General features: G+C 44.6%; 1 protein-coding gene across 2 annotated transcripts in view; it reads right to left on the bottom strand.

Annotated features, from left to right (window-relative positions):
- Positions 1 to 6,469, bottom strand: part of ERG (ETS transcription factor ERG) — a gene marked incomplete at its 5' end in the record, with an annotated part of 108,821 nt that extends 102,352 nt beyond the window's left edge. Inside the window, one exon of one of the 2 annotated variants that reach the window (XM_084273992.1) lies at positions 6,425 to 6,469. In XM_084273992.1, the coding sequence (XP_084130118.1) occupies positions 6,425 to 6,463 (39 nt within the window). The remainder of the gene's footprint in view (positions 1 to 6,424) is intronic. The other variant, XM_084273991.1, reaches the window with a different exon arrangement.
- Between the last annotated feature and the right edge of the window lie 10,296 nt (positions 6,470 to 16,765).

Below are 16,765 nucleotides of genomic sequence, written 5' to 3' on the forward strand. Positions count from 1 at the left end.
ACTGTGGCCGTCGTTCAAACAAGGCTTAGCAAGTACAACATAGCCAGCATAATTAGTGAGAAGCACATTGAAACTGAAACAGTGGTGGGGTCCTGTCGGTACGGAAGCAGTGGAAGAGCTTTTCTAGTTTTGCCAGAATAATGAAGTAAACGTTGAGGGGTAAGCAACGGGGGTGGGACTTACAGCCACTGAGCAACAGCAGCTTCGGGGACTGCTGACACCAATGCTTTTTCACATCTGTCACTGCAGGATATTTGTCACCCATGAGAGGAGAGCCCAGATGCAGCAGTTATCCCGGTGCAGCCATCAGGCACCATGCTGGCACCCCTGATAGCCCACAGCAGCTTGTGCACCCCTGTGTGCTGGCTCTGAGGGCACCGTCTCACAGCTAGAGGCCACTGCGGGCAGTAAGTCCATGGGGTCGTCACCAATTCATACCTGTGGGAGCCTTGGCTCATTAACAGGAGCCGTTATTCTGTATTTTCTGGAGGGATGGGAGTATGTTATCAAATTGGCTCCAGTGGTGACATCCTGCGATACAGTAGTATTACACACTCCATATGGATCGCCTACTCAATTAGGCTGCAGTGCGTCTGCCGCTAGCTTGCTTCATATGGGCCTTTGGGCAAAGCTCTTCGTATCTTTGGCTTGGATTTCCATGCTCTCACTCTTAGCTGCGCTGCCCAAATATCATTTCATAAACTATGAAAGAAGTGCTTTAGCAATGCAAAGAATCCACAAAGACTAGGCTCCTAGTTTAGCCAAGACCCCAAAAAATCGCAGGAGGAAAAGCCTTGCTTTATCCTCCTTATCCTGTAGGATAATACTAATTCTGCCCTCCTTCCCTTCATGTCCCCCCTTGCCTATTCAGGCAGAGCCTTCACTGTGTATACAAAACTCCCGGCATAACGAAGTTTTGGATCGTATTTAGAGACTCCACAATTCCAGGAAAAATAACAGATTGTATCAGACCCAGAATATGCTCCTTAATGAATAATACCAGTTAAAAAAAAGCTGATTTAACCATAACGCAACAGATTAGGTACATCCAGCAGCATGTCTACACTGCCACAATTTGAAATCCAATGTACTCTTTGGCCAGCAAAGGAGCTCTGGGATCTGGTTTTGTAACACTTCCAATGACAATATGGGATGTAGTACATGGAAATGTGCATGTGCTGCCTAATCCACAGCCCAGGCACATCAGTGCTAAATTCAGGAGTAATTTTCAGAAACAGCAATGGAGTTCCTCAATTCTATCATTTCTTCAGAGAAAACTGGTTTTCTCTGACTACACTACGAGGTATAGTTTTCAGATTTGGTAGCCTCAATTTGATAGATTCAGAGGCAACAACCTCTAAGTTACATCCACAGAACAAATGCGGCTGTACGGATACAGACCAGCTGAGGTTGTCTCAAAGTGTTTGGCGCCCTTAGAGAATTTTTTTATTAAAAACATCCTCTTCGTTTAAGCTATCTGGGACATGAAGCACCCACGTTTTGTAGCTTCACCAAGTGTCGTGGTTTAGCTCTGGCTGGAGGCCAGATGCCCACCAAAGTCAGTCTATTACTCCCCTTAGTTGGACAAGGGAGAAAATATATATTAAGAGGCTCAGGAGTTAAAATAAGGATAGGGAGAGATCATTCTGTCAGCAGTGATGTGGGCAAAACAGACTCAACACAAAGTGAAGAAGAGAAAAACTACTTTATTACACTACACTACAACTACAAAGAACAGTGAAGAAACCGGAGTTGAGAGCACAACCAGATCTTAAAACAAATGTAATCAGATCTTAAAACAACTCTAACCCCCCAAAATTCCCTTCTCAGCAGACTTTGCCATGATCTTGCTCCCTTCTTCCCCCTGCTCGCAGTACAGGGGGGCAGGGACTGGGAAAAAATGGGTTCTCGGTTACTTCTTCATGAGCCATTTTCCTTTTCCAGATCTTAAGACACCTCTAACCTCCCTCCCCGCTCCCTTCTTAGCAGACTTCACTCTAGTCATGATTTCACTCCCTTCTTCCCCCCGACTGCAGCACAGGGGGGCAGGGACTGTGAGATGGGGGCTTCGGTCAGTCGCTTGCAAGTTGGTTTCCCTCTCAGCCGGGGGGTGGGGGAGCATTCATTCCACACCCTCCCCCTGCTGCACCGTAGGGTCTCACCCACAGGAGACAGTCCTCCGTGAACTTCTCCAACGTGAATCCTTTCCCCAGGGCTTTATCTATTCACCAGCTGCCCTGGCGTGGGTCACTACTACGGCGGGCAGTCATACATCACAATGTCTCTCAGTCCCAGTCCTCTGTGGGGTCACCAGCCTCCCTCAGCAAACCTGATCCAGCGCAAATCTCTCTCACACTCATCTCTGATTCTCTGATTCTCCTCATGGCTGCAAGTGCTGGCAGCGGCTTGTTCCAACGTAGGGTCACAGCATCTTCTGCAGGTGGGGTCTCGGCCTTTTCCATGGGTTTCTCCATGGGCTGCAGGGGCATCTTTCTCTCCAGCACCTGGGACGCCTCCTCCCCTGCCCTTTCTGGCCTTGGTGTCTGCACAGCTCGTTACATCTTCTCGCTCCCTTCTCCGGTGGCAAAATGCAGCTGCTTCCTGGTTGTTTTCTCCTATATGTGATTCTCAGAGGCACTCACTATCTCTCAGGCCGCAACTTTGGCCTTGAATTGCTCATTGTTTATAGCTTAGGGTGGCAGAAAACTCTTAACTGCTGCTTAAAACACCCGTCCCAGCAGCACAGCCTCACAAAACTGCAACACCAAGACAAAAGCAGGCTATGCAATCCACAAGCACCTCGGCTCAGCTGCTGCCATTCACCTGTTGCTTTAGTCATCCCAGATCTCAAAATCAGCACCAAGAAACAGAAAAATTGGACCAGCTAAATATACAGACCAAATCTTCCACCAACATTAATTAGCCTCCATTCAATGAAAACTATATCCATTTACCCCAGGTGACACTCCATTCCTGTATGCAATAAATGCAGTAATTTCTTTACCTATAAGTCATATCCTGGCCTCTTCCTCTCCCAGTGAGGGCCAAAGGAATAGCTGCAACTCACTTTTACCTGAGAATTGGTTCTACAAAATCACCTCACAATGATGGCACAAGATAATGACAAAGCCAAACAAGCACTTGCAAATGAGGTTGCTGAAGATAATATTTAACAGTTAAAAAAAAAAAAGAATGTTTTTACTGAAAAGTCAGTATACAGAGAGCATAGACCATTAAAAAAAGCCCACATGAAAAACTGAGGAGGATTTGCACAGCGTTTCTGTGATTGTTGTTGAATTAGAGTTCAACGAATAACTGCGGGGGGATCACATTAAAAAACGGGTGTAAATGAGAATTACTGTTGCCCATACAAAGAGGCTACCTAGCTGCTGACTTCCTGAAAGCGTCTCTAACCTTTCTTCTGAGTTTGACAAGATGTAACTCTTGTTAAGATGCTTTATTTAACACTAGTCTAAGCAGCTGGATCCTTATGTAGGTTCCAAATGATGAACCACCCAAAGCAAACAAGTTCAGACTGACAAGCAAAGGCTCAGTGTCCTGGTGAAAACAGTATTCAGGACACTCATGGAACATCCCGTTTGGAAATACAGCCAAAACGGTGCATTTTCTACAAGTGACCTTTAGCACACACAGAATAAGAGATCCACTTTTGCACTAAACTTGCATGGAACTGCTCAGGGTCAAAATTCCCCCTATTTTGCTGAACTCCAACTAAAAGTCCAAACATATGCATCCTTTTTCCTGTGCATATCAAATGTTTCTTTCCTTTATGTTTGGGCGAAACACCAGGCTGTGACTCAGGTGAAACTGGGAATTAGGGAGCAACAGGAACACAGGTTCATCTTATCAATTCTGGATGCTTCATTCAAGCCAAAAAATATCAAGCTCAATCGTTAGGAGCTATGGAAATGAAGCTGCCCAAACAAAATGAGGACACACACATTAAGACTTTTCAAAACATTCCCAGAATTGGAGAGGCGCTGCCTGGGTGCATTCAGGAATGGAGCACAAGAGCTGCAAGACTGGTTACATTTTCTCCTGGCAGCAGGAAAGGCTGATTTCAAAACAGCACACATAAAAACTCACATAATGCAAGTGAAATCCCCCTTTCTCCACAAACCTCCTAAATGTCTCTTAACATTCATACTGCCTTATTCATTTATCTTTCACATGAATTTTCTGCACGTGTTCAGGCAGAAAAATCTTTAAATCTGTCAAATCTCAGTAATTTAGACAGTTCCTAGAAAGTGATCTTCAAAGTTAAAGCTCCAATAGTGCACGAATGAGGTTGTGTCTGCTTATTTGAGAAAATAAAAGGATCTATGCCATGTGCCTACCCGACAGAGTACAGTTAATTAAACAAAGCCATATAAAGGATGACCGTAACGAATCTGGTCCATCCCTTCTGCATCACCAGAGCAATGAGACACTGAAAAGACCATGGCACCAAGCAGTCTTTCCCACATCTCATGCACTGGGCTTTCTCATGGCTTATTTTTAAGAATGTGGTTGTGTCCACTTCTAAAGTCCAAATGAACAGAGCATCCCCGGCAGCCTTCTGAAGAATGCACTTAGACCAAAGCAGACCCTAATGACATAAACAGACAGGGATTTGATGTCTAGCTGGCTAGCTTTCCTACCCCGAGCACAGCATTAAAATAATTGCCTTCCTTGCACCCTTTTTTGATGTAACAGCAACTTCTGCACGCTGTCCTGATGAAAAGAGTCTGGGACAAGCTCCCTGAAAGACATCATTACAGAGAGGTTCGTGCAGCTCTCTTTTACCTCCTGTAACATGATGCATGCACACCCAGCCTTGCCCCCACCAACTTTTAACTCCCATGGTTAGAAAAAACCCCCAGATACCAGTTTTGGCAAAAAGCAGGAAAAGGAGTAGTTCTTAATGTTATTTCTGGTGCTGCAGACAGAATGAAGAGATACTAAATCCCCTTCAATTTTTTTAAGTCTTACTGGTTGAAATCCAGATGACATGCTGAGGCAAGACTCCTTGGGGTGGGGAGGGATGGGGGGGATGTTTCTGCTATTTCCATAAAAACAACTGAGGACCAGAAGACTGTGAAAGTGCTGGGTTTTGGAAAACTTAAGAGAGAAGGAAGGGACAAGCTGTCATACTACTGCCAATCAGCCTAGTATGTAAACCAATCAAAAAATGCTGCAAAGAGGTGGATAGAGAGGTTCTTTCATTGACTACCTTTTTACAGGAAAAATGAGTTCTTTAAAATAATATTTAATTTATATTCAGTTAAAAATAAGTTGTAAAATGAAGCTTTTCTGTAGAGAGCTGCTGACTGGTAGGCGGCAGTCGACTGAAGAAACTCCATGAAAGAAGTTGCAGAAAATGTAACTTTAAGGAAAGACAGAATCACAGACAGACAGCAAGGCAGTCAGAAAGAATAAAAGCAACCTTTTCGCTTACAGCATGGCTGATCTATGTCTTTGCTTGCAGCAATCTTATTGCACTGCCGGCATTCTCAGATGGCTAAATCCATGTGCATGAGAAGCACCCAGTTTCATTGTTTTGGTTGCATGTAAGGATTGGATGGCTTCTCCCACCTAAGCCATCGCTGTAACACATGTGTTTATTCTGCCAAAGAGAACTACTGCTCTTCTCCAGAAGCAGCCAGGAAACCATTTCCAAACCAAATCTCTAGAGGATGAAATAGTCAGGCAGAGTGTCCCCCAAACCAGGCAGTTTGTGAGGCTCAGATGCTGTTGCTTATGGTCAATACCCAAAAATGCCTTGTTCTTAGCAACACATCATCAGCTACACCTGCTAAGTCTAGCCGCTTCCTAGTCTTTGGTGAAGAAGGGTAAAAAAACCACAGAAACAATAGTAATAGTAATAGTATTAGTAATGATAGAGTAGAAGCAGTACATCACCTTCTGAAATGTTAGCAAAACCACGGTGGTTTTAAGGCAATAGCAGTTCAACATCTACATCTACGCTCCTGTGACTTAGATAAAACTATGCACTGAGTGTTTCCAAAGGGACACTGGTTTGGCTTTGAGTTTTTGCATTATGCTCATTTTCCTTCTTCAGCTGAACTTAAATGTTTGCCACTGGCTTTCATGGAGCAGAACCAAGGGATACAGGAATTCAGCATTCTTCAAGTAGGTGTATTTTGTCAAGCAAACAAATATTTGAAGGAGTTTCAACCTTAGAAAAAGTCACCTTTGAAACACCCACGTAGTTCAGAGCACATCAGTACAGGTGTCCGGACTGACTCAGACAATAGCACATAAATAAGGAGGAATAAAAGAGCCAGTGTTGTGCAGCAGCACAATTTACAAATATGGAAGAAAACCTGCAGTATGTATACATATTTTTAAAATTTTACCACTCTCAAAACATCCAAGGACTCATAATAAACAGGAAACTAACCTTGATGTGAGCTGCTGGATCTGGGACAGTCTGAATCATGTCCTTTAACAGGCCAGCGTGTTTACCAGGAGCTCAGATCCCAAGGCAGCTGCATAACCAAAGAAACAGAAGTCGCATGATTATATTTTAAAAGTTTATTTTCAATAGAAATCTCTTTATCTTTTTATAGACTGACAAGCATCTTTCTTTCCTCAGACCTCCTCAAGAACCAGTACAGCTGAAGCTCTAAGAATATTTTCTGTTTCCATGCAGTCAGTTTAGGATATGTAGGTCCTGAAATTCTCATGGAAAATTGGTCCTTATTTGTAATGGATGATTTTCCCAAAATAAGAACTCTAGGATGTGCTCTGGCTGGCGCAGCCCTGTTATTCACCTGAGATATCAGGGATTTCCACAATCCCTTCTTCCCAATTCAGTAACATACATCAGGACTGAGACAGATCTGGAGCTGACAGAAGTTAAGTACCATTTCCCTGAAGTTATGCCGCTTTACTGTAGTTACAAATATGGTCCAGTCACTCAGCAGCACTTCAGAGCATGGATCTTGTGGGATCCCATATCAATCTCCACTAATAAGGTACAGAGTGGTTGGGGCAGGTGGGCTGCATTTTTCTGCATGTGCAGGGGGTGGGAGAACATTAGAACAAGTTAAAATAATAGCAATATGTACTGCTCAGTAACTAGACCATCAATTAACTGCTAATAAATTTGGATTGGTAAATCAAGAAACTAGAAAACATGTGGAAAACTGTAGGAATGTAAATGCAATTTCAAATAATGTGGTTTTTTCTCCATTCTTCCTAGAAGCTTGGAATTTCCCACTTCTCACGCAAGAGGGTTCCTTTTGCCTGTGACATAGAACTTCTTTCATCTTTTAAAGCAGCAAAGAATATCACAAAAAAAGTCTCCCTCAGCATTGCTTTTTTTTTTTTAATTTTTTTTTTATTTCACTATCTGTTCCCATGACTACACCAACCTGCAAATTCAACTGCAGACAGGTTTTACCTATCTAACTTATCCTGAGCTTGCCCTGGGAGCAGTCCTCATGAAGTAACTGAACCATTTATAAACTGTGGTACTGCACAGTGCAATTAAAGGCATCACCTTTTAGATCCTGGCACCTTTTCCCCTAACTATGTAAAGGGTCCAGCTTTGTCCCTCTTTAAATCCATGAAAACCATGTACTTAATTTGACAGCCTACTAGAGAAACCCCCAAACAAGCCAAATTCCCATTTTGTATGCTTTGCTCAGCTATCTGTGGATGAACGAATGGGATAGCGACGCCACGGTTCAAAGTGAAGACTTTTTCCTTCCACAGAACTTAAATATCCTCAAAAGCAATAGACACTTGTTTTGGTAAAAGCAAACTTTCAACAGAGATGTTGTTGAGATTTAAGTCATCCAGAAACATTGACATGCCATTCAGCTCCCTTCCTTCCTTCCCTAGTAAATCCACGCCCACCACTTTATTCATTGGATTTATAGGATTCATATTTTAAGCTTTTGAAACGTCATACACAGGATCTGGAAACTGCTATGTTTCATTGAAACTGAGCAGGAAAAATATTTTGCACCGAGCATTAGATCATCTTTTCACAGTTTGCGTATTTTCATCACTGTGTTCCTGTAACAGTACCTCACCCCCAGCAAAGAAACCTACCCAGGAAAGAGAGGACCTCTGCAGCATCAGTGTTCATTTCTGCATCTCTCTAACATCTTTGCTCAGCATCCAAACATGAGCTGTGTCTTTCCTCCCTACCCACATATTTTAGCTGGTTAACCCAGGTTTCAGAAGAAAGGTGAGCTCAGATACATTTTGGGAGGCCAGTTCCAACCACAGCTTGAAAAAGAGAAGTGGCTCCAATGATGCTTACAGAGTTGAGTACCTCCATCCCTCTTTGCCCTCCAGAAATGCCACTTGTCCCCTACCCTGGAGCTCATCTGCTGCCCAGGACCAGCTAAGCGTTATCTCTCATTGTGCTGGAGATGGAGGGTGCGGGACCTCCAGCTCTCCCTGCCCACTACAGCTCAGAGAGTGAAGGGATCCCTGACAGAGGCGCAGGGATTTCTGCTTCTCCTGAGCTCTCACTGCCTGAGAGGTGGTTCTCCCAACAAATGCAGGATTTTGTGCTTAGGAAGCACGTGCTGAGCTCAGAGATGTGGACTCCATTCCAGAAATGCTCCATGTCACTCTGGGGCGCTAACCAGAATTTTCCTTCAGAGCTTGGACTTGCTTGAAGCTATTGGGGTTTGAGAGTGTTTCTGAACTATGCCAGGCCCATTCATACCATGTCTTTTCCCCGAGAAGACAGATTCTGTACAGAAGGGAAGATGACGGAGAACATTTGCAAACCAGTTGCCAACTCTGCACCACATGGTATGGGAATCAAAGACAAGCAAATGTTAGCCAACATGAGTTGGAAAGATGCATATGCAACTGTTCTGGCCATTTGACTTCCCCCCCCAACCCCCCTGCCCCCATAGTGCTGTGTGGCAGCGATCCTAAAAGGGGGAATTCTGCTTTAAACTCAACTTTTGGCATTGTATTCTTCTTTCTCACCTGGATATTCATTCATAGCTACTCTAACATGGGACATGTCCTAATTTGCAAAAGGCATGACTTTACTTCTGGAAATGACTGTTTAAAAAGCCATGACAGTTTTTCTTGCTTTTTCCAAACAGAAATATAATTTTAATTATCTCAGCTCCACCTTTACTGTCTGGAATTGGAAGCTTCCAGACATCTGGTACTAACTTGCTGAACCAGATGGTATTTATTGCCAGAACCACCTCCACCCCCACCCCAAATTTCATGCTGGTCATGTTTGTGCTTGACAGTCTGACACAGGGTCTGCACGTGGCTGTAGATTTTGCTCTGCATCCCCTGGCTAACATGACTCTGAGCCACAACAACACAAAATCCTGCTTTGGGGCAACATCTCTTTTCAAGAAACCAAAACAAGGAAATCGTTGAACCCACTGAACGCTAAGGGCTTGCTTAAGTGCCTTCCAGATTTAGGGTTTAACCTCAGAAGGATATATCAGTAACTGCAGAGCAGCTTTTCTTACGGTCCTCGGTGTCCTGAGTCAAGACTAGCTTTCATTGATCCCGCTGTAGAGGCACAAGGCGCCCATGGCACACCACCTTGGGGGGTGTTGGAGAGCAGGGCAGCAGTCCCAGCAGCACCCGTGGATGGTCCCCACAGATCCTGCTGGCATGTGGCCAGGCTCGAGTCCGTCATGCCATCAAAATGGGGAAAAGCCCCTGTCACATAGCAGGAAGCCTTCCCGTAGTGTGAAAACAAATCATTGTTTGTCAGGTCAGCAAGACCAGTGGGACTGTGTGCATCTGGTTGCCCCAGACAGAGCTACAGGGCTGCCGTGGGGTCACGGCACAGCACAGAGAGGGAAGCAATGGCTTCTCCGTGGAGCTGGAGCACACACATGCTCCCAGCCCACAACCAGTGTGTGCCCACCAAATGAAAAGAAGCCATATCCTAGTTATATATAGGGGACAGACTACGTCCTGAGCATCACCCAGGGACCCTGAGAAAGAAAGGACCATAGAACAGGCAAGGCTACTGCTGGGCTGGCAGACCAGGCTCACACGCCCTGCCCACGTCCCAAGCAAAAAGCGGACAGCTGGCATCAGGCTGTGGGCAGCATTAAATACTCACAACAGGATCTGGCTTCTGGTATAGGTTTCCACCCCCTGATGCATCATACGAGAACAATGGCAATAGTGAAAAATAGCAATATTGCACATGAGAACAGGAGACATAAGTTCCCCTGTGATGTTTGGGACAGATTAAAATATCCAGATAAAACCACGTTATTGTATGGAACCAGCCAGACCTGGGCATGCCTGTGCTCCCCCACGCAGGGGGGCAGAGAGGCTATGGAGTCTGTTCCCTTTCTGTGCACGCGTGCAGGCAACCCACATTTTTGGAGTTATGTAAACACATCAAAGGGTCGCTGAATCATGTACAGCTCTAGAGCTCACCAGATGCGATTACATTGGTTTTCCTTTTTACAGTCATATCAAAAGGATTAGACTTTTTAATGTACATATATACTACCAAACCACAGAGAGGCTGAACACCCCCCTATATGGGGGGCAGTACTCACCCCTCTCTTGTACATTTTTGCACTCAAGTTACCCTGCAGACAGGAACATAGGTTCATTTGGTATAATTTCACAGAATCACAGAATTTTAGTGGTCGGAATGGATCTCCAGAGTCCAACCCTCTTGCCAAAACAGTTTCCCTAGGACAGGTCGCAGAGATAGGTGTCCAGATGGGTCTAGAATATCTCCAGAGAAGGAGACTCCACAACCCCCCTGGGCAGCCTGTCCCAAGGCTCTGTCACCCTTATTGTGAAAAAGTTCTTCTGCATATTGGTGCGGAACTTCCTGTGCTCCAACTTGAAGCCATTGCCCCTTGTCCTGTCCCCACAGACAACTGAAAGGAGGCTGGCCATTTCCCTCTGTCTCCCACACTTCAGATATTTATGAACATGCATAAGATCCCCTCTCAGTCTTCTTTTCTCAAGGCTGAACAGTCCCAGCTCACTCAGCCCTTCCTCACAGGCGAGATGCTCCAGGCCCTCAATCATCTCTGTGGCCTTCTGCATAATTTGGCATGCTATGCTCGCCAAAAAAAAAAAGCCCAACCTCCAACCCATCAGGTTCCCCACAGTGTGTCCCACACCCTGCACTAAAGTGCTGCTAGAGAGCATCATCAGGCAGAGAGCAAAACTGAAGGAAGGAGACTCCGGGCCAAACTCCTGGTGAAATGACGCCCACTCAGAGCAGAGCTTGGCTGCGGCAAATAAAGACACAAGGGCCTGCGCTGCTTCTGCTGGGCATGAATGCGGCCCAAAGAACTCATCTGCAAAGGGAGAAACAGCCAGCATACAGGCACAGCGTGCCTCCAACGCAGGGTAACAAAGGGCTGCTTCATAAATGGCAACCTGGACGCCAGAATTGCTGGGCCAGGTTCCTGGCACAGCGAGGTAAAAGGACGATGTTAAACAGCTGCCGCAAAAAAGGCCGCATGGGAGAGAGCAGCACCAAAGCTCTGCCTGTGGGACTGCCTCTCTCCCCAGAGAGCCCTGTGCCACTGCTGCTGGAACGGCAGGAGCCCTCACTTCACAGAGACGGGAATGTCAGGTGGCACGAGATGATGGCATACAGCACACATGCACACACACACGCACATGCACACTCACTCTCTCTCCTGCGTGATGAATAATACAGAGTGGCATTAGACTGAATTTCTACTGGCCTATCTTTGGGATGCTTGTCATTACTCACAGGAGGTGAATCCCTGAACAGCTATGCAGAGTATCCCGAGCGATCGCCAGCAGGACTTTTAGACCCCCTCACACTGTCATGCAACCGTACTTGTCACATATTTTACAAGAGCTGATGTTTTTCAGCTGTTGGGGAACTTTTGAGACATCCATTTCTGGGGTGCTTTTTCTCAGGAAATCTCTTTTTTGTGCATTTGGATGCTACTGGCACTGGTGAGGCAGAGTGGGCAAGAGAGAAAGGTTGGGATATTCATAAGACAGAAAAACTACAAGCCTGCTCTCAGTGGTGTGCTGAAACAGTGTAAGCTCCTGCTGCTGCAGCTTAGGGCTTCTTCTTTGGTAGACGAATGCCCTACATGTAGTTTTCAGCCTTTCTCTGATTTGTGGGCATCTAAAATCATTCCAGTTATTGTGGGAGCCCTTGTATAGCAAATTTAAGCCAAACTTCCGGTTGCTGCACTTTGGAAATAGTCTACAGATCTTAGGAGCTGCAAGGACCACTACCTAAAAAGCAGTGCGCAATTGTTCTCCTAGTGCTGCTGATGCTTTGTTCATATCATAGGACTTTATTGAAAGTAAGTTATTACATTAAGTTATTAAGTTCTTTAAATTAAGTCCTTTAACAGGACTAAGAAGAGAAGAGGTGCAAGTCTCATCCACTAAAATAAAGTGGACTTTAGTCACTGTCTGAAGCAGGTCAGAAATTCACCCACTCTGCTTTAGTTGGGATGTGCAAAACTTGGGAGCAGAAGACTGTTACAAGCATGTGATTTGGAAACTGATAAACAAACAAAACAACCCCAATAAGCTTCTTACAGCATGGTGCTGTAAGCCTAACACCTCCAGGTTGACAAGAAGGTGCTGTTGAGGCTGTTAGAACAAGAAGCAAGCAGCCAGAGTTGGCTCCTGACGGAACCTGAGGTTTGCCAAGAACCTGAAAGGAGCCCTTGCAAGCAGACCATGGCCCACTCTGTATGGCAGGTGTGTATTTCGGGGCGGGGGCGTGAGGGTGAGAAATGTCTCAAAGAGCAAAACCCAGTAGGATCTAGTGAAGAAAGGCCCAGAACTGAAGCCACAGAAATGTTTATAATGCAGCATTTGTGAGACGTGGCTCCGATAAGCAGACAGTGAAACACCACTCTTCCAACCCTGGGCCGATATTGACCATAAGCAATTACATCACAGAGCTGCAAAAAGCTAAAAGCTCTTTATGTTTAATGTATGGCTGGGTATGGCCACTTCAGTTTGGGGCCGGGGTTTTTTGCCTCTGTTGTTGTAACCTCTCCACATTCTAACAGCCTGAACAGTAAAACCCCAAGGAAAGATCCTGCTACATGCAAGCAATGCTACTGCCAGCACAGCTCACCTAATGGCATTTACTGTTAGGGGAAGACTTCACAATTAGAGGTGGATAGCATGAACAAAATAACAGTAAAGGAAAGAAAAAAACCTCAAAATAGTAAAAAATGTGCCAATCAATGTTTCCGAAACTCTCTGTTCTCAATTAAAACTTTTTGTACCACCCTGCATAGCTGCAGGAGTTCAGGGATGCTAAGTGGCACTGATTAGTTACAGTAGTACATCAGGGTCAACAGATCTCCTAACCTGTCAATCTAGTACGCATCTCTTCAGTACTTACGGGCACACTAAATAAATGGTTAGTTCTTTGGGAGCAATTTAAATAGAAGAGTAACTCATTGATAATTTTTTCTGTAACGTCTCTTTGATAGTTTTGTGGAGGTTTTTTAATAATATGGAACTATTTAGTTAAAAAAAACCAGTGGGAAATACAAAAGCTGAGTGGGGATGTTTGGCTGTTGGGTTTCAATTCTGACAGCTAAAAATGGAAAAAAATTTCACTTTCAGGAGACACCTAACAAAGTCAATAAAAAATGAGTGCTGAATTTCCTCTTTTTTTTTTTTTTTTTTTTTCCTTCCCCTGGAAATAAAGCAATCTTCACCACCCAGCCTCCTGAAAAGCCTCCTGAGGATTTGGTTTTATAACCAACCCATGCTGCTAAGTTCTCTCCTCACACAATGTTAACACTCTCTCTGCCAGTCAGATCAGTGTGCTGCTGTAACTTTCAGCAAATCACCTTTCTGAGGGGGCTCCATCCCAGCAGCTCCCTGATGCAGAGAGCTGTGGTGCCCTCCAAGCTCCCAGGGTAATGTGGCAGGATGGAGCACATACCAGCGTGAGGTGGCAGGTAGGTGAGATCTGCCCCTGTTGGCAGTGGACTCGGGATTGGAATGGTTGAAGCTGATCGTGAAACCGCAACTTGAATATTACTGTAAGCAAGTCAGTAACTGAAGAACAAGCTGTGTGTCACCACCTGTTTGTGCAGGCACAGATGGCCAGTGTTCACAGCTAGCTCTCTGTGAACAGCAATACTCCTGGTCCCTAACATCTGTGGGGGGCAAATGGACGCATCTATCTGAAGACATGTGTATGCTGTCCAAGTCTATGTCTGCCTCTCTTGCAGTTCATCAGAACTGAAGATGGAAGACAGATTCTCTTCTGGGATACAGAGCAAATCCGCATACATTTCCAAGGAGTCAGGACATGAATTGGTAGCAGGAGTAGCTAAACATCTCCTAATGGATGAAGAGTGCTCCCCTTCTTGGAGGGGCCAGTCCTTGCTCAGGGAAACAACAGCACATGTTTCCCCCGGCTCCTTCCCTCTGAATGTGGAGAAGGCACACGTCTGTGCTACCACCCAAATGTATCTGCACAGCTACTGCTTATCTCACGTTCCAGCCCATGATCTCAAGGGAGGATACAGCCCTAAATTAGCTCATTTACAGTAGGAACTTTAGACTACAGCCAAAAATACTTGTTTTTATTAGTACTCCCTATACGGTACGCCTCTGACCAATAACTTGTTTTATTTATTTTTCTGGCGAATTACCATGTTCTTAGTCAAAGCCATAATGAGGATTATGTATCAATGTGGAATGCAGAGCAGCTATTCCTAAATCTCCCAACTGCATATAAAAGAGTTTGGAATTCCCCAAACACTATCTCTTCAGTCCAGGCCACTTACAAATGTGGTTAACATGAATGAAGTAATATCTTCAGAAAGGAAGGAGACTTTTGAGTCACGTCTGACACATTTAACTACACCAACCACTTTCCATAGCTCAAGGTTTTGATTGTCTATCTTAATACCATGCAGGGGTGTTTGATAATGATTACTCCCTGATGCTTATCCTGTTACAGGATGCTTATACACATGCTCGGGATACCAAGGGGAGAGTTACGAATGAATTCAAGACTTTGTGCTCTCCAAGTGGAAAACCACAGAGGTCACCAGAAAAGTTCCCAGATCAAGTCATATTCTTACCTGGTGCACTTTGCTGCTAGAGCTGCCCTGTTGGATTTCTGTGTTTAACTGTTCAAACTCGGCTCAACACCGTGCTGAGCTGAAGGTGCCTGACAGCTCCACAAGAGCAAGATGCGGCCATGAAGTAACCACGGTGCAATTTCTGTCTGCAGACTGTAATCACAGACCTGAGTGATCTACAGAAATACGACTTTCCAAAGAAAGCCAGTGTATTGTACAAAAGCAGGATGACATCAGGAGACAAATAGTAGTTTCTAATTTACATTTGTCCCACTGCTAAAGTGCGAGTCTTTTTCAAACATTTTAACTGATGCTCCACTCAGATTACATCTGCAGAAAGAGACAGTCCCAGTTATCGAAAGAACTAAAAAGAAATTATTCTGAGGGTGAAGTCACAAACCAAGGACTATACCTATCTCTCTTTGAAAGGTAAAAGCAACTGAAACTGGTTTAGAAAGTGAAGCAAGAAGGTGCTATTTGATAATATCAAACCACACACCAACCCTCCTAGTCCTTCAACCCTTCCTTGGCTAGTGTCTATTGGACTTTAAGTCCATTTGTTCCCAAAAGATTTGTGGAGTAGACAGTGTTGGCATTCTGCACTCACTTCTGGTACCTGAATTTTCCAGGCCAGAGGTAGCTCTATGAAACCGAAGGAAAGATGATGTACAGGAGATTAGACTAGATGTTCTAGCTGCCCTCTAGCTGTCAGACACCTGTGCCTCTATTTTTAATTTCGTTCATAAGAGTTCTGTTTCTAATAAGCCCATGGAAAGTGCTAGGCAAGAATCAGAAGTTTTGCACCACACACAGCATTCAGGTGATGCATTCACATTTAAGCATCTGGTACAAACTGATGGCACACATGCTATAAGCAGAAAGCAGTAGTATTTTTAAAAAGTCATAAATAATTGTGTGAACACCTCATAGACTTTTTGAGGAGAATTACTTGATTAAATTTGCATACTCTGAAAGTACATACACCGTGCCCTTTCAATAATTGTTGAGTACATTAGACTGGTACATTTTTTACTGCACATTCTCCACCAATTTCTGCTAAACCTTGAAAAGTCCTGAATTGCTAAAGTAAAAACCCAACACCCAAAACCTGAAGAAGCTCAGATTTATGGGAGAACTAAAGTATATCACTCAGACATACACAAGCAAGAAATAAAAAATAGTTAATGTTTTCTCTGCTTTCAATAAATTTCCTCGGTTGTCATATTCAAGAAACATATATGCTGTTCAGGAACAGAATGTACTGGCACCAAATCTGTTGCATACAAGTGCTTGCTTTGGGGACGCAACAAATGTTTCAGTAATCTGCACTAGAAAGTTGTCCTCTTTTTTCTCCCCCTAGGTTTCTGGGGGATGCTTCCAGTTCTAATGAGGAAAAATCATTGTTTGAATGCACAGTTTTAATTTTTATTTTTGTCCCCTGTGTGTATGGACTCACTCTTGTTGGTCCAGGGTGCTGCAGAGAGGAGAGGCAGATGCATGCCCTGGGGAACTCACCCACGAGGTACCTCCACTGAACACTGCCTTTGAAGCCATCTCAGCGCACTGCTGGGAAGAAACTGCTGTAGTTGCCCAGCCTCTACCTGTATGTCCCCATCATGACCTACCAGCCCTTCTCTTCTGCTGTGGCACCTCACAGCAGGACTCCCTGTGCTGAATTTTCT

The sequence above is a fragment of the Gallinula chloropus genome (assembly GCF_964237585.1).
Source record: "Gallinula chloropus genome assembly, chromosome: 1".
In the NCBI taxonomy this organism is placed as follows: Eukaryota; Metazoa; Chordata; class Aves; order Gruiformes; family Rallidae; genus Gallinula; species Gallinula chloropus.